The sequence below is a fragment of the Canis lupus genome, chromosome 9 (genome assembly GCF_003254725.2).
Source record: "Canis lupus dingo isolate Sandy chromosome 9, ASM325472v2, whole genome shotgun sequence".
NCBI classification, from domain to species: Eukaryota; Metazoa; Chordata; class Mammalia; order Carnivora; family Canidae; genus Canis; species Canis lupus.
Genome location: NC_064251.1, coordinates 55,049,059 through 55,073,337, shown reverse-complemented (window position 1 = coordinate 55,073,337; position 24,279 = coordinate 55,049,059). Strand labels below are relative to the sequence as shown.

Below are 24,279 nucleotides of genomic sequence, written 5' to 3'. Positions count from 1 at the left end.
TCTAAAAAAAAAAAAAAAAAAAAGAATTAGTGCTGGGCAGCCCATGTGGCTCAGCGGTTTAGCTCCTGCCTTCAGCCCAGGGCGTGATCCTGGAGTCCCGGGATCGAGTCCCACGTCAGGCTCCCTGCATGGAGCCTGCTTCTCCCTCTGTGTCTCTGCCTCTCTCTCTCTCTCTCTCTCTCTCTGTCTCTCATGAATAAATAAATAAATAAATAATTTAAAAATATATATCTTTAAAAAAAAAAGAAAGAAATAGGTAGTTGTATTTTGGGGGCATTTTTTATTGTTTGTTTTCTAAGTAAACTTGATGCCCAACATGGGCCTTGTACTCACAACCCCAAGATCAAGAGTCCCATGCTCTACCGACTGAGCCAACCAGACAACCCTCTTTTGCGTATTTTTAATTGGATTTTTTTATTATTATTGAGTTTTGACAGTTCTTTATATGTTCTAGATACTAGCTCTTTGTCAGATATGTGCTTTGTGCCCTGGAAACTAGGAGTTTTGATACAGCATAGTGTCTTTAACAGTCATGCCCTGGGACTGTGGGAGCACAGAATTCAGAACCTTTTCTGAGAGCTTAAGACAAGATTTCCTGTAGGAGGTAACATATGTGTTAAACCTCAAGAGTTTACATGTTAGGAAAAGGAATTAGCTAAGAGAAGCATGTGGAAAGAGATCGTCCAGAGTGGACAGCTTCATGAGCATGGCGGCAAGAAATAGTCTACTGTCGTGGTGTTGGTGTACAAAGTGAAGCGCAGAGGAGAAGAAATACGTAGAGGTAGGCCAGTAATAGCATGTAAAGGCACTTTTGAGTCTGTAGCATTCAGGGAGCCACTGTAGTTTTTTTAGGTTGGCAGTGACTGATTTTACATTTCATTTCATTTTATTTTATTTTTTTAAGAGAGAGAGAATGTGAGAGTGGGGAGAAGGAGAGAGAGAATCCGAAGCAGGCTCCATGGTCCGTGCAGAGCCAGCATGGGGCTTATTCTCATGACCCTGAGATCATGACCTGAGCCAAAATCAAGAGTCAGACACTTACCCAGAGGAGCTGCCCAGGCACCCCTGAGTTTACATTTTAGATAGGTTTCTGTGGACGCTTGATCAGGGGGACAGGACTGGAAGCAAGAGATGAGCCAGTTATAGGTGGAGTCTGGGTGCAAGATTAGGGCCTAAAGTAGGGGGCACTGTGGAGGTGGGGGGGAGAGAAGAGGGTATAGACCACTAGCTGTTTTTGTTTTGTTTTTTTAAGATTTTATTTTTAAGTAATTTCTACCCCCCAACACAAGGCTTGAATTTACAACCCTGAGATTAAGAGTCATGCTCCACTGACTGAGCCAGCCAGGTACCCTGACCACTAGCTCTTTAGAATGTTAATAATGGACAGATGTAGAGGCGAAGGAAGGGGGTAGCATCCAGGTTGCTGGCAGATGTTGTAAAGGTGGATGCTGGTGCCACCACCTAGCAGACTATAGGAGGAAGACCAGGTAATACTGTTAACGTGACTTCAGATTTGGTAAGAGAATGCAGGAGCAAGATGCATATCTATCCCCAGATTGTAAATATATGTTCCCACTCTCCCACTCACATTCATGGTAAAAGGATTAAGTCTGGGGAGATGATTATCGAACTAGCATTTTTGCAGGATATGAAGGGCAGTTCCTGTGTTATTACCCATTATCAAAGCTGAATTACTCCTTTTCCTCCTATTAAACCAACAGAGTGAAGCACTGTAGCTTCGCTTGAGCACATGCTGCTCTTTAGTTAATTGGTATGGCCAGAAGACAGCAGGTTTCCATTTTGTTTGGGCTTGAATAAATGAACATATGGATTGATCTGGGTCTTCTTCATTTTTCATAACCTTTCCTACCTTTTATGCACCAAAGTGGGATAGTTGATAGCACTTTGAAGGATATTTTAATACCAGTACTGGCCATTTGATCTAGAAAGAACTCCTGAGTGAACCTCACTGTTCACTTTATTTATTTGTTTAAAAAATATTTTATTTACTTATTTGAGAGAGAGAGAGAGAGCATGCCAGAGAGATTAATCACAGAAGGACAGGGAGAGGGAGAAGCAGACTCACTGCTGAGCAAAGAGCCCAATGCAGGGCTTGATCCCAGGACCCTGGATTATGACCTGAGCCAAAGGTAGAGATGCTTAACTGACTGAGCCACCCGGGTGTCCCTCAGTGTTCACTTTAAATGGTTCCTTACATAGACCTTTCAGGGTTTCATCTCTTTTAAGTACAACTATGTATCAAGCATCCAGTCTTCAGCATATGTGTATATAAGCACATAACAGGCCTTTTTTTAATGACTACCTTTTGGTGGCATATATGCCAATTTGCTTTCTTCTAAGAATAGTGCAGAAGAATCAAATATTTGATCACTAGAGTTTCTTAATAAAACAACCCTAGAAAATTCTAGTGATCGTTTTGTCTTTTTTCCATGTTTATTGCCCCTGCCCCTTCCACTAATGCTATTACACATTTTTGTTTCTTCTTCTTCTTTTTTTCTCTCTCTTAGCGCACCCTCACATGTAGTTTACTACTTTTTTAACGTAGGAAAAATGTTGGGGTCAAAAAATATTGGCTGGACTAGCGAGTAGGTTTTCTTTTCCTTCAAGCTCTTTATTTTTTTTAATAGATAACTGATTTTTAAAAAAAATTTTTTTATTGGAGTTCGATTTGCCAACGTATAGCCTATCACCCAGTGCTCATCCTGTCAAGTGCCCCCCTCCGTGCCCGTCACCCAGTCACCCCAACCCCCCACCCACCTCCCTTCCCACTACCCCTTGTTCATTTACCAGAGTTAGGTGTCTCTCATGTTCTGTCACCCTCTCTGATATTTCCCACTCATTTTCTCTCCTTTCCCCTTTATGCCCTTTCACTAATTTTTGTATTCCCCAAATGAATGAGACCATATAATGTTGGTCCTTCTCCGATCGACTTATTTCACTCAGCATAATACCCTCCAGTTCCATCCATGTTGAAGCAAATGGTGGGAATTTGTCGTTTCTAATGGCTGAGTAATATTCCATTGTATACATAGACCACATCTTTATCCATTCATCTTTCGATGGACACTGAGGCTCCTTCCACAGTTTGGCTATTGTGGACATTGCTGCTATAAACATTGGGGTGCAGGTATCCTGCCGTTTCACTGCATCTGTATCTTTGGGGTAAATCCCCAGCAGTGCAATTGCTATTTTTAATTCTTTGAGGAACCTCCACACGGTTTTCCAGAGTGGCTGTACCAGTTCACATTCCCACCAACAGTGCAAGTGCAAGAGGGTTCCCCTTTCTCCACATCCTCTCCAACATTTGTTTCCTGTCTTGTGAATTTTCCCCATTCTCACTGTGTGAGGTGGTATCTCATTGTGGTTTTGATTTGTATTTCCCTGATGGCAAGTGATGCGGAGCATTTTCTCATGTGCTTGTTGGCCATGTGTATGTCTTCCTCTGTGAAATTTCTGTTCATGTCTTTTGCCCATTTCATGATTAGATTGTTTCTTTGCTGTTGAGTTTCATAAGTTCTTTATAGATCTTGGATACTAGCCCTTTATCGATAGGTCATTTCCAAATATCTTCTCCCATTCTGTAGGTTGTCTTTTAGTTTTGTTGACTGTTTCTTTTGCTGTGCAGAAGCTTTTTATCTTGATTAAGTCCCAATAATTCATTTTTGCTTTTGTTTCCCTTGCCTTCATAGATGTATCTTGCAAGAAGTTACTGTGGCTGAGTTCAAAAAAGGGTGTTGCCTGTGTTCTCCTCTAGGATTTTGATGGATTCTTGTCTCACATTTAGATCTTTCGTCCATTTTGAGTTTATCTTTGCTTCACCTCTGTAGTTGAAGGATAACATATGAGCTGGGTAATTAAGATCTAAAACACTTCAGTGTGAATGATTAGGAGGATGGGTATGTGTGTGTATGTATGTATACACACACACACACACACACTGCATTGACTAGTGTCCCTCCAAAATTAATATCTACCTGGGACCTCAGAATTTAGCCTTATTTGGAAATAGAGTGTTTGCAGAAGTAAGTAGTTAAGATTAGGTCATACTGGATTGGAATGGGCCCTACTTCCAATATACTGGTGTCCTTATAAGAGACACACACAGAGAAGGAAGGCCATGAGAAGACAGAAGCAGAGATTGGGGTAAGGCATTTGCATATCAAGAAGATCCAAGCATTGCCAGTAGCCACCAGAAGCTCAGAGGACAAGGGAGGATTTTTCCTTAGAGCCTTTACAGGGAGGACAGCCATGCCTACACCTTGACTTTGAACTTCTAGCCTCCAGAACTGTAAGAGTATAAATTTCTGCTGTTTTAAGCCACTCAGTCTGTGGGCATTGGGACAGCAGCCCTTGGAAACGAATGCAATATGTAATAACCTCATTTCAAAGCTCTACCTTCTGGGACACCTGGGTGACTCAGCGGTTGACCATCTGCCTTCGGCTCAGGGCATGATCCCGGGGTCCCAGGATCGAGTCCCATATCAGGATCCCCACAGAGAGCCTGCTTCTCCTTCTGCCTGTGTCTCTGTCTCTCTCTGTGTGTCTCTCATGAATAAATAAAACCTTAAAAAAAACAAAAACAAATCTCTGCCTTCATAGCAATATGTTATCACTTTGTTTTTGAGTAATGACTTTTTTTTTTTTTTTAGTAATGACTTTTTTTATATTCTTTTATTGGGGTTTGATTTGCCAACATATAGTATAACACCCACTGCTTATCCCATCAGGTGTCGTCCCCCTCAGTGCCCATCAACCAGTCACTTTATCCCCCTGCCCACCTCCCCTTCCACTACCCCTTGTTCGTTTCCCAGAGTTAGGAGAGTAATGACTTTTAGAGAACATCTTTAGCAATTTGATGTTGTGATGATCATAAGTAGATAAATCAAGTCCCTTTGCATGAATACTTGAAAACCACTACCACCTGATCAGGATCACACCAGCCTTATAATGGTGGATCTTACTTAAACCAGTGGTTTGGTTTGTGAGCCCTCCACCCCCAAAAAAAGGTATCTGAAAAGTTTTGGGAAATGAAGTCCTTTTTTTTTTTTTTTTTTTAAATATTTTATTTATTTACGATAGACACAGAGAGAGAGAGAGACAGAGACACAGGCAGAGGGAGAAGCAGGCTCCATGCCGGGAGCCTGGTGTGGGACTCGATCCGGGGTCTCCAGGATCGTGCCTTGGGCCAAAGGCAGGCGCCAAACCGCTGAGCCACCCAGGGATCCCCAAGTTTTGGGAAATGAAGAGAGAATCTTCCTTATCCATGCTTTGCCTCTCTCAGGGTCATGGACCGTTAGCTGATCCATCTTGGTAAACCTCATACCCTTCCTAGGCAGCCTCCAAAACTGGTCATTATGTAAGATAAATGTGGTTAGCTTTGTCCAGAGTATTGATCAGGGTAGTGTAGAAAAGGATGCAGGGACTCTTGGGTGGCTCAGTCAGTTAAACATTTAACTCTTGATTTCGGCTCTGGTTATGGTCTCAGGGTTGTAAGATCAAACCCCATGTCAGGCTCAGTGCTAAGAAATGGAGCCTTTTTAAGATTTTCTCTTTCTCTCCCTCTGCCACTGCCCCTTTCTCCCTCTGAAAAAGGAAAAGGGTACAGTGTGCTCCTGCAACAGCGTAAGGTCAAATCCCATATCTGGGCCTTGGGAGCATGGAAGACGACTTGGTCAAGGCAGCTAGCAGTTCATCCAAGGCAACGCAGAGTGAGACAGGAAGTGAGCTGGGTGAATGGGACACTGAGGTAGATGCTGTTGGTACATTCAGTGTTATTTTAAATCTTTCATCCCTGCTGCCAGAATTGTGGTATGTGAGGTTGCTGTGTGCAGAGTGGAGACCACTGGTCCAGGGACAGGTGTTCTGGGCTCACTTGGAAATGAGGTGTCCTGTAGAATATGTTATAAGTGGTGGTAATAGCTACTTGTTTATTAAAGTATCCAGTATAAGGTAGATATTGTGCTAAATATTGGATATTTTTATTTGTTAACTCTTTGTCAGCTCTTTGAAATAAATGTTATCCCTACTTTATGAATTAGGGAAACAGAGCTTGGGTTACAGAAGTGGGGGTGACAGCATTTGAGCCCAGGATCAGGGCTCCTTCCATCTTACCACTTGCACTGGGCAAGCAGCCCTCACTTGACTGTTACCAACGAGAGCCCTGATTGCCAGGACCCCAGACTTCTGTGTTTTGCATTTTCTTTCAGCTTCTAGTTTTTCTCTCATATGCTTAGCTGTCAGAATTTTGCTTTACACTTGATCTTAGCCAAAAGGCCGAGAAGCGATCAGAATTTTGCTTTATTGAGTAAATCTGACCTCATTCCTTTTATAAGTTGCTGTCTAAATACAGTGAGCTAAGAATTTGATTATTAAGCTTCATGAGGGAGTGTTTCCTATCATCAATAGTAGGCAGGCAGTGAATGGTAGATGGTAGTATTCTTGCTTTTCTCTGTTGTAGAGAAACTTGATTGTGGGTGTCTTTTGCTGAGAGACACGTTTGCTTACCTTTCGGATCTGATGTTTGGTTTGTTTTATTTATGTTTGTTTGTTTGTTTGTTTGTTTTAAGTAGGTCACAGGCTTAGATGCTATTAGAAACTAGGTAGATACAATGTGTGAGCTGGCTTCAGGAGACCCCAGGGAGCATGGCCAGCTGAGGAGCACATGTTTCTTCTGTAGGCGGCTGCTGCTGCTCCACTTTTGCTGCATTGGAATGTGGCCTAGACATACTGGATCTTATGGTTCTTTTTGTTGTTCCTTCAAGAAACGTTAGAAATTCTGGCTTTTATATGCTATTAGCTAGCAACTAATTAAAATTAAAAAAAATGTTGGCCAAATATAACACATTTTACAGGCCATACCATCTGTGGACTGCCAGTTGGTGAGCTGTTTAAAATGAAGTCACCAGGTAGGTGACCTTCAGCTAGCTCAGTTAAGTGTTACTGTATTTATTCTTTAAAGTTCAGTTTATGAGAACAACAAATTGAAGTATCATTACTCCACTTGTGTTTATATTTGAAAGCAACTTCCAACTGTGAAATTTTGGGAAAATTAAAGCAAAAGTATTCCTCATATTCTGATATTTAATCAGGAGACCAGGATTGTTCATGCAAAACAACTATTGTTAAATGAGGAGAAAAGAAGAAAATACACCAGAATAGTAATTGTCTTTAGGGGTTATGAGTGTTTGACCTTTTTTTGTTTTGTTTTTAAAGGTTTTATTTATTTATTTGACAGAGAACACAAGCAGGGGACCTGCAGGCAGAGGCAGAGGGAGAAGCAGACTCAGCTGAGCAGGGAGCCCCATGTGGGGCTCGATTCCAGGACTCTGGGATCATGACCTGAGAAGAAGGCAGACGCTTAACAGACTGAGCCACTAGGAGCCCCATATCAGTATTTTTTCCTATTTCATGTCCAGATCAGATCTTTCTTCTGGAGCTCTGGATAGTAAATCCATCTGCCTATCCCAGCTTCTGCCCACTTGTCTTGTAACCACCTCTGCATGTTGGCAACCCACTTGTCCTTCCACTCCTTCACTCCCAAACTATATACTTTTCCTCCAGATGGTCTTTCCTTGGTAACTGGAATCACCAGCTACTCATTTTCTCAAGCCTGAAATCTCTCCATGACGGTCATCACTGAGTTCTGTGAATGTGTGTTCTAAGTAGCTCTCTCAGTCCATTCACTGCTCTCTTTTGTTACCACTGCTACCATTAGGTCAGGCCATCCTTCTACTTTATGGGCCAGTGTGATCTCCTAGCTGGTGTCTCAGCATTAGTCCACTTCATATTTGTCTTGTAGCTGGAGTGAGCTGTCTAAAAACCAAATCCAGTCACCTCACTACCCTTTTAAGCCATCAGGAGCACCCTGTTCACACCTTAGGGGGGAGCTCACATTCTTAGCGAGACAGCCAGTCTTTCTGTGAGTTCCTCTCTTCTTGCATTGCTGATTCTTTCTTTAGTATTTCAGCTGGTAAGTGTACAGCTTGGTGAATTTTCTTATGATGGAACACCCCCATGTAACCAGCACCCAGGTCAAGAAACAGGATCTTACCAGCATTCCAGAAGCCCCCTGGCTCTCCCTTTTAGTCCCCAAAAGTCCTGAAATAGCCAACACAAATCTAAACAGAAGAGAGGGCTTGTCTTACTTGATTTCAGATCATAAAGCCATATGATACTGTAGTGGGAGTGAAACAGATCAATGGGACAGAGTAGGAAGTGCAGATAGAGACTTAGATCTTAATGAGATATTGATACATAATAGAGCTGACCTCACAGGACAGGTTGCTCTGAAATAGTCTTAGGACAACTGGCATTCCATATGGGAAGAAAAAAAGTAAATAGAGAACTACCTTACCCAAAAATATATTCCTAGGGACGCCTGGGTGGCTCAGCAGTTGAGCGCCTGCCTTTGGCCCAGGACGTTATCCTGCAGTCCTGGGATCAAGTTCTGCATGGGTCTCCCTGCATGGAGCCTGCTTCTCTTTCTTCCTATGTGTCTGCCTCTCTTTCTGTGTTTCTCATGTAAATATTTTATTTATTTATTCATTCATTCATACATACATACATACATGAGACCAAAACGTGGAAACAACTCAAACTTTTAGAATAATGTATTAGTGGTTTATGGCCTTGAATAGAGAAGGATTTTTTTTTTTTAAAAGGTTAAAAATACTATCAGGAATAAAGATTGATAGGCTTTGTCCTTCAAAATTGAAAAACACTTCTATGGCAAAAGATACTACCCAGTTAAAAAGACGAAAAAAAAAAAAGAACGAGAAAAGACTGGGAAGGTACCTGTGACATAGAAGTCAAAGATTGAGAGGCAGAATATATAAAGAACATAAAAAGAAATCCAAAAGGAAAATGAGCATAGGCCATAAAAAAGGCATTTTGCAAAAGAAAACCTCAAATGCCTAATAAACAGATAAGGTGCTCAAACTTATGAAATATCAGGAAATGCAGCTGAACTAGTGTCAGCATGGATTTCTCTCAAGAGTAGGCAAAATGGAATGTCTGACATCAAGGTTCAGTGAGGATGTAAGGAAACTTTCTATACTTTGGAGGTCCATTTAGCAATTTCTAGTAAACTGAAGAGTGCACACTCTGTGTTCAGGATTTCCACATCTAGATGTATATACCCTTGATGTCCACACAAATATGCATAAGATTTGTACAGGGGTGTTCATAACAGCACTGTTACAACGTGAGTGAAAATTACCTGAATGTACATGGATGGGGAAGTGGATATACAGATCTTTCTTGACTCATAATTGAGTCCTGATAAACCCATTGTAAGTTGAAAATGTCACAGGTTGACTGCATTTAATACATCTAACCTACCAAACATCATAGCTTAGCTTGGCCTACCTTAAACTCCTAGAACACTTAACATTTGCCTACATCTGGACAAAATCACCTTACACATAGTCTGTTTTGTTATGAAGTGCTGAACATCTCATGTAGCGTGTTGAATACTGTACTCAAAGTGGCAAACAGAATGGTTGTCTGTGTAGGGGTTGGTTACCATTGTGATTGCAGGGATGCCTGAGAGCGACAGCTTGCTTCCACTGCCCAGCATCATGGGAGAGGATCATGTATACCTCTAGCCTGGGAAAAGAGCCAAATTCAAAAATTCGAAGTAACGGTTTCTACTGAATGTGTATAGGCTAAAAAATTATAATTTGAACCATAAGTTGGAACTGTCCATATTGTGATGTACATGTGGTGGAATACAAGCAGGTAAAATGTGGAACTAGAGCATGCTAAATGTATCAACACAGGAAGGTCCTCAAAAAATATGTCTGAAAATGAAAGTTACAGAAGTATTTATACATCATGACACAGTTTATCCAAAGTTTTAGAACACACAATGATACTATATGATATTTATGGTTATGGATATATCTAGTAAAAGTATTTTTAAAAGGAAAAATAGGAAAGCACCTAACCAATTCATGAGTGAAAAGGGGTGTGGGAGATCAGGGTTCAATAGAGAGGTACAGAGGCACTTAATTCTTTGTCACCAGTGTTTTATTTCTTCCCTCCCTCCCTTCCTGTGGATCTGAAGCAACTATAATATAGACATTTAGTAAGTTTGGAGGGTGGGTAAATGGATATGTGTTGTTACTCCTTTTACTTTTGTACAACTGGGAGGATGGTGAGCCTCCTGAAGCCAGGGGCTGGCTGGCTTATCTGGCTGTCCATTTGATGCATGGTGCCCAACACATGGTAGGAGTTTGGCAGGTGTATGTTGAATGAGGGGTTGAATACATTTCTGTGTCCTAGTTTTTCCTCAAATGATCGCTTACTACTGGAAAAGGTATTGTTGCCATGTTTGTAAAAATAGAAATTCTCGGGGATCCCTGGGATGGCTCAGCGGTTTTGCGCCTATCTTTGGCCCAGGGTGGGATCCTAGAGCCCCAGGATCGAGTTCCACGTCGGGCTCCCGGCATGGAGCCTTTCTCTCCTTCTGCCTGTGTCTCTGCCTCTCTCTCTCTCTCTGTCTGTCATAAATAAATAAAATATTAAAAAAAAATTCTCTGAATCTGGGTAGTGGGCTTGTGAGTGCCCATTAACATGACTAATCTTGTTATGGATGCCACCATATAGCAAGACTATACGTTGTGGCTCTGCTTATACCTTTCTAACTAACATATGTTTTTTACAATTTTATTATTTTTTTTTTTAGTAATCCCTGCACCCAACGTGGGGCTCAAACTCAGGACCCCGTGATCAAGAGTTGCATGCTCTATGGACTGAGCCAGCAAGGCACCTCTGTTGTTTATAATTTTTAAAAGTTACATTTGATTGTAAAAACTATTGTAAATCTCACTGTCAGAAGTCAAAAATGATTTTGTGAATATAATACTTCATTTTTAGAGGCATAGCTGGTAGAAAACCAAAAAGTATTTTGATTGGGTAAGTATAAATGAGAACATGAGTTTCAGTTACCTTTCATAAAGCATTTGAAAGAATGAAATAGTATTTAGTGTGTGAAAGGTGACTTTTTGCTGATCCAAAAGCCCGCCTACGAGGGCCACAGGCATGTTGAAGGGTCCTTTGTGCTCCCTATTCCCTGGTTGGGTTGGTATGTCATTTTTCTACAGAACTTTAATGATCTTCAGATGCACATTCCCCACTTAACAGGTTTCTTTCTTTTTTTGGCGTCAGCACACTTATAAAATCTAAGATCAGGTTTTGGGCAGAGCTCTTCAGTGACTTCTAAGCCAAAGTCCAGCCATACTAGCTTCTTGTCCTCAGGCTACCAAGCTTGGTGCTGTGGCCTGAAGCACCCTTCCCCCTGAGGTCTGCGTGGCCCATGCCCACTCTGTCTTTTCTCTGCTCAGAGGGACTCCTCAGAGATGTTCTCCAGGACAGTTCCCCTCTAAGTGGCTGAATGGTCCAGCCTCCCCCTCCTCTCCTCTCCCTCCCCTGCACTGCCTCCCCTTCCCACTTTCCCTCCCTTGCTCTGTCTGATTCTCTGCAGCACTCCTTGGCCACTCCTTTTTACTGTGTTTGTGTTCCTATATCCTTTCTCTATTAGAATACAAAGTCACCAAGGCAGGACTTTTTTTTCCACCTTACTTAGTGCTCATTCTCAAAATCTAGAGCAGTGCCTGTGGGTACTCATTGTAAATACTTGTTGAATGAATGTACCTGTCTTTTTTTGTTTGTTATCTTACAGGCTTTCTTTTTTTTTTTTTTTTTAAAGTAGGCTCCCTGCCAAATATGGGGCTTAAATTCATGACCCTGAGATTAGGTATTGTCTGCTCTACCAGCTAAGCCAGCCAGGCACCCCTCTCTCTCTTTTTTTTTTTAAGATTTTATTTATTTATTCATGAGAGACACAGAGAGAGGCAGAGACACTGGCAGAGGGAGAAGCAGGCTCCATGCAGGGAGCCCGATGTGGGACTTGATCCCGGGTCTCCTGGATCACACCCCGGGCCGCAGGCGGCGCCAAACTGCTGCGACACCGGGGCTGCCCCCACCCCTCTCTTTTTATTGAGGTATTTTAAAAGATTTTATTTATTTATTAGAGAGCAAGAACAATGGGAGTGGGAGAGAGCCATCAGGAGTTGGTGGGGGGAGGGGCCGAGGGAGAGGGAGAAGCAGACTGCTGAATAGGGAGCCTGACAGGAGAAGCCTGATGTGGGGACTCTGATGCCGGACTCCATCCCAGGACCCTGGGATCATGATCTGAGCCAAAGGCACATGCTTAAAGGATTGAGCCACCCAGGAACCCCAGGCACCCCTCTTTTGCAGACATTTTTTATTTTTTATTTTATTTTTTATTTTTATTTATTTTTTATTTATTTATTTATTTATTTTTGTGATAGTCACACAAAGAGAGAGAGAGAGGCAGAGACACAGGCAGAGGGAGAAGCAGGCTCCATGCACCAGGAGCCCGACGTGGGATTCGATCCCGGGTCTCCAAGATTGCGCCCTGGGCCAAAGGCAGGCGCTAAACCGCTGCGCCACCCAGGGATCCCTGCAGACATTTTTTAAATGTTGGTATGACGGGCCTGCCTACATCCTTTTTTTTTTAACCACTACACTGATACTCCATTATAAGGAAGACTCGTAATTTATAAAAATCATTTTTTGTTTATAGAAATTTATATTGCATTTTATTGATTTTAGTAATTCTGAACAGCTGCTGTGACTATTCTTGTACATATATCTTTGTGTATCAGCTCTAGTACTTTTGTGGTGTAGATTCCTAGGCATGGGATTCCTTTAAATAGAAGGTACCAAATAGCCTGTATCTACATTCTGTCAGTTCACACTTCCACATGTAGTGTATAAGAGTGTTCAGCGTTCATTTACCCACATATTCACAACACACCACACTACGTTTTAATAACTTCTACTAACCAGATAGGAGAAAGGTGACAAACATCTTGTTTTTTTTTTTTTTTTTTTTTTTTTCAAACATCTTGTTTTAAGTTAACTATTGGTGAGGTCAAATCTCCCCAAGTTTATTGTATTTTAATTCAGATTTTCTTTGTAAATCAGAAACTTTAAGAGAACTTATTTCAATAAGAATTTACTCCTAAATGCTTATAACACATTTGTGGTGGTAAAAATAAAGTTGCATGCAAACAAAATAGGAAAAAGAGGGGGAAAATGCATCCATGATGATGACCTGAAACTGTAACACTTTAAACATACTTTTTGGGTAAAATTTTGGTGTAGAATTTTGATCCTCTTAAGATGAAGTTTTAATTTTACAAATAGTTTATTGAAGATAAAGACAAACTTTTCAGAAAAATCTGAAATCAGAATAATCTGCTGGTGCCTTTCCTCTAATTGGATCCTCTGTAATAAGTTAATTATATATTAATTCAGATTGTTTCAGCAGCAGCAGCAGCAAACTGATGCTTATTTCCTTGTTTGGATTAGTACTTCTGAGACTAATTGTGTTTCCACTGATTTCAGATAATATAAGTCTGCAAGTTTTTACCAGTAACCATATAAATATGTACCTGGGAATAGTCCTGTATTTTATGTTCCTGTAAACTTGACTTCTCATGGATGAGCAATCTTGTTTAATTAACCTGATAAGCAGTTTATTTTGGCTAAGAGCATAGCATGTGATTATGGTTATTTTTTCTAAGATGCTCTTATCAGTTATACACAGAAATATATTTTTTTAATATTTTATTTGTTCATGAGAGACACAGAATGAGAGAGAGGCAGACACAGGTAGAGGGAGAAACCGGCCTCATGCAGGGAGCCCGACGTAGGACTTCATCCCAGGTCTCCAGGATCATGCCCTGGGCTGAAGGCAGCGCTAAACCACTGGGCCACCCGGGCTGCCCCGCAGAAATATTAATAGATGATAGAGCATCAGAGATTTGAGTCTATTTAGAATAAGATCCCATTTAGATGAGATTGTGGGTGGGGGGCAGTATAGAGGATCAAAGTGGACCATGAGTTGGTGGTTTGAAATTTTCTACAGTAAAAAAAAATTTTTTTTTAAGATTTTATTTATTTATTCATGAAAGACACACAGAAAGAGGCAGAGACACAGGCAGAGGGAGAAGCAGGCTCCCTGCGGGGAGCCTGATGTGAGACTCAACCTGAGGACCCCGGGATCATGCCCTGGGCCGAAGGCAAATGCTCCAGCCACCCAGGCCTAAGGTAAAATTTTAAAACAAAAGATAAACTCTCTATTTTGGTGGTAAAGAGTATGAGGTGGCTAAAAACACATGTTTGGGGCTTAAATAAACCTGAGTTAGTATACTGGCTTTGTCAACTACTAATGTTAGGATTTTAAGCAAGTTTTACCACTCCGAGCCTGTTTTCTCATCTATAAAATGGGCACAATAACACCTACCTCGTAGTGTTGTAGTAAGACTAAGTGGTGGTAGATAAAGCTCTTAGCACAGTACTGGCTACAAGATCAACTGTTTGCAATCTGAAATCTTTGGAGAGACAGACAAACATTACTGCTGTGTCAGTGCTAATGGAAATAATACTGGGACACCTGGCTGGCTTAGTTGGTGGATCATGTAATTCTTGATCTTGGGGTTTTGAGTTCAAGCCCCACGTAGGATGTAGAGATTACATTAAAAAAATCTTAAAAGAAATAATAAGGTGGTTGTTGAAAATGTAATTAAATCTTCATTGCTTGTGTCTGATATTGGCATCCTAACCCTACTCTGGCACCCCCTTCTTGCCTATGTCTCCTTTTGCTTTGTCACCCTGTCTTCCAGAAACTGACCTCGCTGCTCTTTCTAGGAGGGAGAAATTTGAGTGCTGAGGATTCTCTCTCACTCCTACCCCATTTCTAGATGTTGGTTGGAGTGCTCTGGCATAGGAGGTACAGACAGAATAGATGGGGCATTTGTCCCAGAATGCCCAATCTCTTTGGCTTCCACGGTGGAAGGAGAGGCTTCTATATTCCTGTTCAGTCAGGACTGACTATTGGCAATTTTTTTTTTGGTACTGAGTTATTTTTCACTTTTGGGGCCTCAGCCATTAGTGGTGTTTTGTAAATATTGGTTTACTTACACTGAATTGAATCAAATACAGTTGAAGGAGCAATTATGTATGACCTTCCTAGTTCCTTCTAGTTTCAAAATTTCTGTTTCTATGATTTATAAAGCGAAATAGGGTTTGTAGTTGGTTCCATACATATCTTATTTGATATGATAGCTTAAAATGGAGATGGTTATGTGAGGGTCTTATATATAATCCTGGCAAATGAATATACTGAAAAATTTTTTGATTTTTTTAAAGTTATAAATACATGACCATTGTTAGGAATTTTATTTTTATTTTATTTTATTTTTATTTATTTATTCATGAGAGACAGAGAGAGAGAGAGAGAGAGAGAGGCAGAGACACAGGCAGAGGGAGAAGCAGGCTCCATGCAGGGAGCCCGACCTGGGACTCGATTCCGGCTCTCCAGGATCACACCCTGGGCTGAAGGTGGCGCTAAACCGCTGAGCCACCTGGGCTGCCCCAGGAATTTTAAAAATAGAGAAAAGTATAAAGAAAAATTGTTGCCTACATCCCATTGGTACTATTTTTTTTTAGGACTTTATTTATTCATGAGAGACAGAGAGAGACAGACAGACAGAGAGAGGGGCAGACATAGGCAGAGGGAGAAGCAGGCTCCACACAGGGAGCCCGATGTTGGACTTGATCCCGGGACTCCAGGATCACACCCTGGGCCAAAGACAGGCGCTAAACCGCTGAGCCACCCAGGGATCCCTGGTATTAATTTTTTCGTAGTTTGATGAATTTCTTTCAAATCTTTTATAAATAAATAAATATATATTTTTGCAAATTTAGCTCTTACTGTAGTTAGTTGGATTTTGCTCTTTGCATGTAATACAAAGAATTGGTTTCTTGAAGCCTAATTTTTTTTTTAAGATTTTATTTATTTATTCATAGACAAGAGAGAGAGAGGGGCAGAGATACAGGCAGAGGGAGAAGCAGGCTCCACGCAGAGAGCCTGACGTGGGACTCGATCCTGCGTCTCCAGGATCACGCCCTGGGCTGCAGGCGGCGCTAAACCGCTGCGCCACCGGGGCTGCCCTTGAAGCGTAATTTTTGTATGTATTTAAGATGTATGTGGTGTTTTGATATACATTATAAAATTATTATCACAGTCAAGCCAGTTAACATATCTATCACCTCACATAGCAACCTTTGTGTGTATGTGTGTGAGAACAAGATTTACTCTCTCAGCAGATTTCAGGTGTACAATACAATATTAGTTCCCATGCTGTGCTCTGAACTTATCTGATACTTCATACCCTTTGACGAACATCTCCCCATTTCCCTCCACCCCCTGGCCCTTCATAACTACCATTCTGCTCTCTGCTTCTATGAATTCACCGTTTTTAGATTTCATGTGTAAATGACATCATGCAGTATTTGTCTTTCTGTGTCTAATGTATTCTACTTAACATGATGTCCTCCTGGTTTATCTATGTTGTTGCAAATAACAAGATTTTATTCTTTTTAAAAGCTGAACAATAGTCCATTATGTGTGTATATGTACACATTTTCTTTATCCAATTTATCCTTGACAGCCACTTAGGTTGTTTCCCTACTTTGCAATTGTAAGTAAAATGCTAGGAGTGTAGCTATATCTCTTCAAGATTTTGATTTTATTTCCTTCAGATGTATACCTAGAAGTGGGATTGCTGGATTGTATGATAGTCCTATTTTTAATTTTTTAATGATGCTTTTTACTCTTTTCCATAATGACTGTTCCAGTTTCCATTTCTACCAATAGTGTGCAAGGATCTCCTCTTCTCTACATCTCATCAACATATGTTCCCTTTTGACTCTTTGATACTAGCCATTCTAACATGTATGATGTGATTTCTCACTGTGGTTTTAATTTTCATTTCCCTAATGATAGGTGATGTTGAGCACATTTTCATATACGTGTTGACCATTTGTATGTCTTTTGAGAAATGTCTATTGAGATCCTTTGCCCATTTTTTAATCAGGTTATTTGGGGTTGTTTTTGGGAGGGGTGGTTTTTTGTTTTGCTATTGAATTGTTTGAGTTCCTTATGTATTTCAGATATTAGCCTCTTATCAGATACATGGTTTGCAAACACTGTTTTTCATTCCAAAAGCTTGTCTCTTCATTCTGTTGATTGTTTCCTTTCCTGTGCAGAAGCTATTTAGTTTGATGCAACCCTGTTTGTCTATTTTTGCTTTTGTTGCCTCTGCTTTCTTGGTTACCCCAAGAATCATTGACCATACCAGTGTCAAAGAGATTTTTTCTTATGTTTTCTTCTAGTAGTAGTTTTACAGTTTCAGGTCTTACGTTTACATTTTAGGTCTTTAATCCATTTTGAATTGATTTTTGTCCATGGAGTGAGAAAGGGTCCACTTTCATTGTTCTGTATGTGGAGATCTCATTTTCCCAATACCATTTACATTTTTCTCTCCCCATTGGGCAATCTTGGGACCTTTGTCAAAGATCAGTTGGACATAAATGTGTGGATTTATTTCTGGGCCCTTTCTATTCTGTGTGTCTGTTTTTATGCCAGTACCATACTGTTTTGATCACTGTGGCTTTGTAATATATTTTGAAATCAGGCAGTGCAGTGCCTGTAGCTTTATTCTTTGTTCTATTCAAGATTGCTTTGGCTATTTGGGTTTTTTTTTGTGGTTCCATTTGAATTTAGGATTCTTGGGGCAGCCTGGGTGGCTCAGTGGTTTGGCGCCACCTTCAGCCCAGGGCATAATCCTGGAGACCCAGGATCGAGTCCCACATCAGGCTCCATGCATGGGGCCTGCTTCTCTGCCTGTGTCTCTGCCTCTCTCTTTCTCTCTGTCTCTCAAGAATAAATAAATAAAATCTTTTTTAAAAAATGAATTTAGGATTCTTTTGCCTATTTCTGTGAAAAATGCCATTGGAATTTTGATAGGGATTACATTGAATATGTAAATTGCTTTGGATAGTAGGGACATTTTTACAATATTAATTCTAATCCATGAACACAGATTATCTTTCCATTTGTACTTTCAGTTTTTGTCATCATTGCTTTTGTAGTTTTCACTGTATAGATCTTTCTCTTCCTTGGCTAAACTTACTCCTAAGTATTTTATTGTTTTTAATGCTCTCGTAATTTTTTTTTATTTCTCTCTCCGATACTTAGTTGTTGGTGTCTAGAGATGCCACTGATTTTTGTATGTTGATTTTATACACTGTAGCTTTAAAGAATTTGCCAATTTATTAGTTTTAACAGTTTCTGGCAGTCTTTCTTGTTTTCTATGTAAAATACATGCCATCTGTAAATATTGACAGTTTTACTGCTTCCTTTGCAATGTGGATGTGTCTTATTTCTTTTTCTTGCCTAATTCCTCTGGATAGGACTTCTAGTACTAGATTGAAATAGGTGTGTTGAGAGTGAGAGAACTTCTCTTGTTCCTCATTTTAGAGGAAAAGCTTTCAGCATTTCACCATTGAAGATGATGTTAGCTGTGTGTTTGTCCTATATGGCCTCTATTATACTGAGGTACATTCCTTCTATACCTAGTTTGTTGAGAGTCTCCATTATGAAAGGAAATTGTATTTTGTTGAATGCTTTTTCTGCATTTATTGAGATGATCATAGGATTTTTTTCCTTTCAATTTGTTAATCCTTGCATCCTAAGGGAAAATCTCATGTGATCATGGTGTATGACCCTTTCACATGCTGTTGAATTCAGTTTGGTGATATTTTGTTGAGGGGTGTTTCATCTGTACTTAATCAGGGATACTGGCCTGTAATGTTCGTTTTTTGTAGTGTCCTTATATGGCTTTGGTATCAGGATAATGCTGGCCTTGTGAAATGGGCTTGGACATGTTACCTTCTCTTCAGTATTTTGGAAGTTTGAGAGGGGTTCTTAATTTTGCCTTAGCTGTCTTTCCTCTTTGATTACCGATTCAGTCTCCTTATTCACTATTAGTTCACATTTTCTCTTTCTTCATGAGTCAGTCTTGGGAGGTTGTATGTTTTTAGGAATTTGTGCATTTCTTCCAGGTTGTCCAACTTGAATTTAATATTCTATCATGATTACTTTCATATGTTGGGAGAAGGTAGTGTGAAAGTGGCTTTTACATCAGATCAGTGTTGAAATTCCAGCTTCACCACTTATGGTCTACATTGTTTTGGGTAGTCATTTCACCCTTGAACTTGTGTCTGCATTCCTATCGTGGAGCTACTACTACTCTGAATTAACCCTGGGCTGGAAAAGGATGAGCTATCACAAGAAAGCCTGTTTCTCATTAGCTGTGGAAAATGTGAAGTTGTGCTGCAGTTATCAGTGTTCAAAATATTCTTCAAAAATGTGTTTTTAGTGGCATTATTTCATTAAGTGAAATGATAATATAGAAGTAAGAACAAACAATAAAGGAATGTAATGATTATATGGGAAGATCAACTGTTATAAGCTTGTAATTGAAACATTTCCCCCCAAAATGCCTGGAGAACACATTTTGCGGTAGACTAAATGAGTTAAGCAGTTTTTAACAGGCTTCCATTTTGCTGCCCAGCTTCTAAATTCTGGTTAAATTAAAACAAGCATACTTGTAAAATTTGAACCTTTTTGTATAATGTACGGCTAAAAAAAATACTATTAGCTTATAACTCAGTGAATTTCTGCAGTATAAACACACTTATGCAACCAGCAACAAACAATTTTACCAAGCACTTCCAGAAGCTCGTTAAGCCACCCCCACCCCCCCAACCCCGCTAGTGACTGCAAGTCTCTTCCTCCCAAGAATCATCCTCATCCTAACTTCTGTCACCATAGATTATTTCCCCCTGCATTCGATTTGGTTATACCCATGGTGATACGGCTCGTTTTGCTTAGTATCATGTTGTGAAATTCATCCATGTTGTTGCATGTGGCAAGAATTTGTTCATTCTGTCTCTCCTGCTCTTCACATCTGGGAATTCTGTCAATGAAGCCAAAATGTCCTAAGGCATCCATCATATGTAGTTGAATTGATTTTTCTCCTGTGCATCTAGGATGGTACTAGCCTTGTAGCATCTTTGGGAGAGTTTTGAACATAGTCAAATCATTTCTCTTAGAATCCTGAGAAAGGACATGAGCTGTAGCTTTTCTGGGTTTTGTGGTCTAGCAGCCCTCTTCTGCCTTTCGGGGGATAACTTCTATTATCTGCTTTTTTTTGTTCTCCCTGGGGGTTCTGGTGTACTGCCCACCACTCCATCCTACCAGGAAGCGGAAGTCCAGAAACATGCTTTAAATGCATAGCTGGATCCTGGGAAAATACAGGAAATTCCCAGGGGCCAAAAACCAAAGATGGCCAGGGTGCTGCAATCTCGGAGGGTAAAAGAATACAAGCCAGGGCTGCCCTGAGGCACTGCGGAAACTTGGCCTCTAGAGCCTCAAAGTATGAGTGGGTGGCTAGGAGCAGGCACCAAACAAAGCCTTGGATGGGGTGGGGGGATGATGGAGCTATGTCCCTCTCCATAGCCCCTAATCTTATAGGACTCTCAGAGCTATATTCCTTGAATAGAAGAGTGGGCTAGAAAACATAACCCTCCTAATGGCTAAAAAATGTGTTTTAGCTCTGTAGAGGGTTAGAGTTTATGATTTTTCTGCCAAAGATCTGATCTACAGCCTCTCTTTGGAGGTCTTTGGGATTTGCAATTAGACTCCCTCTGAAGTCCAGGAGATCCAAGTCTAGAAGGAGAAAATTACCACTGAACCAAAGATACATACAACCTGCTGGCAAAGCCAGCAGAGACAACTGAAAAGCAGAACTAGAGCCTCCAGAGCATCTCGACATGTTGTCAAATAACTATATTTAAAATCAAAAGAAACAAAGGGTAGAATTTAAAAATATGAGCAAGATACAAACGGTAGCAAAAATGACTATGCAGATTTGAGAAAGAACCAAATATAGGTTTTGGGAAAAGTGCTTAGTTTGGGGCCTGGCATTTAGGAGCTACTTAATAACTGTTAGCTTATTGTGGCCTTACTGAAGGTGCTCTCATTTAGGCAAATGATTCTCTATATAAAACTCATGACTTGGGGTGCTGGGGTGGCTTGGTCGGTTAAGCATTTGCCTTCAGCTCAGGTCAAGATCCCAGGATTCTGGGATTGAGCCCCACTTTGGACTCCCTGCTCAGCGGGGAGTCTACTTCTCCCTCTCCCTCCCTACTACCCCTCATCCTGCTCATTTTCTTTCTCTCTCAAATGAATAAATAAAATCTTAAAAATAAAAATAAAACTCATTACTTTACACAGTAGGAAGTGTCTTGGTGGAGCTTCTACTTGAGAAGTATTCACTAATACTATTGTTCTGTTGGCCTTAAAATTTATTGACTTAGTTGATATTGGACTCACAGCTTTGAGGCAGTTTCAAAAGCAAATGTGGTAGGCATTTGCCCACATGGTCAGTTTCAGCATATCTCAGGGTTATCCTATGTCCGAGAGATCTGTCTCCACCTGGCTAATTCCTGGATTCCTTTTGTATAAGGCTTTGTTTCCTGCAAACCCATCATATGTGATGTCATTTTTAGATGCAAATGTAGAAAAAATTATAGGTTAGAAAAGTAACATCAGGTATCCCTCATCATCCTTCAATGGGAGGAGCCAGGTACATAAAACTCATAAGACGTTTATGAAAACGAGTATAGTTTTGGGGCAGCTTTGTCCTCTTCTCCCCTCACCCCCCAACATGTTTTGAGTGCCTCCTGGATGCTAGGCCTGTGCCAACAGGAAGCTTGTGAGGATGACGAAAACATTGTTCCTCCTTCCCTGAAATTCACACCTTGACCACCAAGTCTGCTCCTTACACATGCATATAAATGAATTGAATCTATTATGTGCTTCTTTCTGCAAAACTCTTGATATCTTACGAATTTCTAATGAGTCTTCAGCTTTTGGAGCAAGATAAAGTGTATATATATTGTATATATTGCCAAGCATATGACAACAGTAACTAGCTAGCTAGATACTGTGGTTTTTCAAGCAAATAAATAGGTTCAATAATCAAGTTAACTTTTCCATTACTAATTCCACCACTTCAAATATTTTAGGATGATGTGAGGCATAAAGTTCATCTGAACACCTTTGGATTCTTCAAGGATGGCTACATGGTGGTTAACGTCAGTAGCCTTTCAGTCAATGAACCTGTAGGAGCCACAGACAAGGACACAACTGTAAGTGCCTTCCCAGGAGGTCAAGGGCTTTATCCTTTTCTGTTGATTAGATGAGAGCTTCACCCCACACTTAAATATGAAGTCTCAGAATATGGAGAAAATTAAACTTGTGAATAGGCATCAGATAGTTTTACTTTAAACACAGAAGTTGTCATTCTTGAATAATTTTAGTAATTAGTGATCCCTTTTCAAAATGAATGCTAAGAAAACCAAGAGAAGGCTAGGCCAAAGAATCACCTTTTCTGCTCTTAGAGTAAGAAAGATTGGATGCCAGAGCCTCATTTGGATATTTACCTCTACTCTTTTTACCCCTCCTAGATTGGATTCAGCTTAGATCGCACAAAGAATGATGGATTTTCTTCTTACCTGGTGAGCATTCCATGCATGATCTGATCACTCCTTTCACATGAGTCCAAGACGCTGGGTGGGAACACCTGGCTTCTGTCAGTGTTCTTTTCTTACTGTGGTGGCTGGTTTGATTCTGTAGCATCTCTGAGCACCCACAATTGTATTGTTTGGGATAGAGATTGGAGCATTCATTTGCCTTGTGTCTGAAAACTTTTTCTTATTCTAGTGTGAATGAATAAGATGATATACAATTGGGTCTTCCTTTCTCAGGATGAAGATGTGAATTACTGTATTTTAAAAAAGCAGTCAGTCTCTGTCACCCTTCTAATCCTAGACATCTCCAGAAGTGAGTAAGTAATTCTAATGTTCCTTCAGTTCTGTCCTTGAGTAAAGTTTGGGAGAATTTGTTTGTTCAGCTACCATTTACTGAGTGTCTACCACGTGTCAAGTACTGTGCTGAGTGCTGGCGGTTAGGAACACGATGAGGGAGATGGAGGTGCCACACCCGAGGAGCTTGTAGGTTAACGAGGGAGGCCAAACACCAATACAGATGATCATGGCAATATAGAGAGGTAGTGGGGCAGAGAAACTGTGAGCCATAAAAGAGAAGGGAAGGCTTCAGGCAACTCTTGGCCCAACCAACCTTTTAGTGAGTGGACTTCACTAGATAAATAAGGGAAGAGCATTGGAGGCAAAGGCGGAGCAGTGTGAAGTAGCATGGTGTATTCAATAGAGTGAGTTCATTATTCACATCCAGCTGACATCCAGGGAGACAGGGAGGCCTCTCCCTTGTGAAAAGTGCTTCCCTCCAGCTCAACTGTGCTAGATTAGCTCGTGTGTCCACTCCTTGGCAGGATGATGTCTGCTCAGAAGGGAGAAGAGAGGAAATGCATATTAGGCAGGCCCCTGTTAGTGCCTCCTGCCCCTCACTTGCCCCCTAGAGTTCACTTGAACACCTTACTGGTTTTTTATCCCTTGTTCCATTCCCCTTGTGGAACACATTATAGACACTTAGGGGGAAAATATGTCCATCCGTGTGGGTGCTAGGAAGGTAAGTTTCAGAGTGAGAGTGCTGGATCCTCGTCCAGCTGCTTCTGGCCTCAACACTCTGGGGCAAGTCATTAAGATTCCTGAGTCCCCATTTCAGCAGACACACAACACGGCCAGTACAGTACAGTCTACACTAGGGATGTCGCAAGGACTGTCTGAGATGATGGATTTAGACCCCGAGATGGTGTCCAACACATGGTACTTAGATGGCCATTGCATTACTTTGAACTTCCTTTCTTTCTTCTTATTTTGAATGTAGGGTGAGAGTAAGATCCCCACCAGAAGCTGGTACCCAGTTGCCAAAGATCGTCTTCAGCAAGGATGAGAAGGTCCTAGGCCAGAGCCAGGAGCCTGGGGCTAACCCTGTTTCAGCAGGCAACCAGACGCAGCTAAAACCAGGTCAGCTGTCAGGCCCAGAACAGCATCTTCTTCACTGGCCTGCTCTTTAGACTCTTTTTTTGTCCCTAAGTAAAAACACACACAGTCACAGCATTATTTTATTTCGGAGGTTATACAAAAATACTTAACCATTAAAAAGGTATAAACTGTGGGGAAGGTGAAGGAAAGAACAGTTGTTCCTCCCTCCTCATAGCACCAGAACTTTAGTAATCTGGGCTCCTTCTGGGCTCTTTCCTGGGTCTGGAACATTTGATTTTTAAAAGTCATAATTTCCTAAACATCCCTGTTCACTCAACGTGCAGACAC

General features: G+C 40.8%; 1 protein-coding gene across 6 annotated transcripts in view; it reads left to right on the top strand.

Moving 5' to 3' along the window:
* Positions 1–24,279, top strand: part of GPR107 (G protein-coupled receptor 107) — an 80,421-nt gene that overhangs the window by 7,086 nt on the left and 49,056 nt on the right. For 3 of the 6 annotated variants that reach the window (XM_025475484.3, XM_025475483.3, XM_025475482.3), the window contains exons 2-5: positions 22,054–22,176; positions 22,495–22,545; positions 22,795–22,874; positions 23,834–23,973. In XM_025475484.3, the coding sequence (XP_025331269.1) occupies positions 22,054–22,176; positions 22,495–22,545; positions 22,795–22,874; positions 23,834–23,973 (394 nt within the window). Of the gene's footprint in view, positions 1–10,708; positions 10,939–11,666; positions 14,164–22,053; positions 22,177–22,494; positions 22,546–22,794; positions 22,875–23,833; positions 23,974–24,279 lie in introns of those variants that run through there. The other 3 variants (XM_049114984.1, XM_035721050.2, XM_049114985.1) reach the window with 3 other exon arrangements.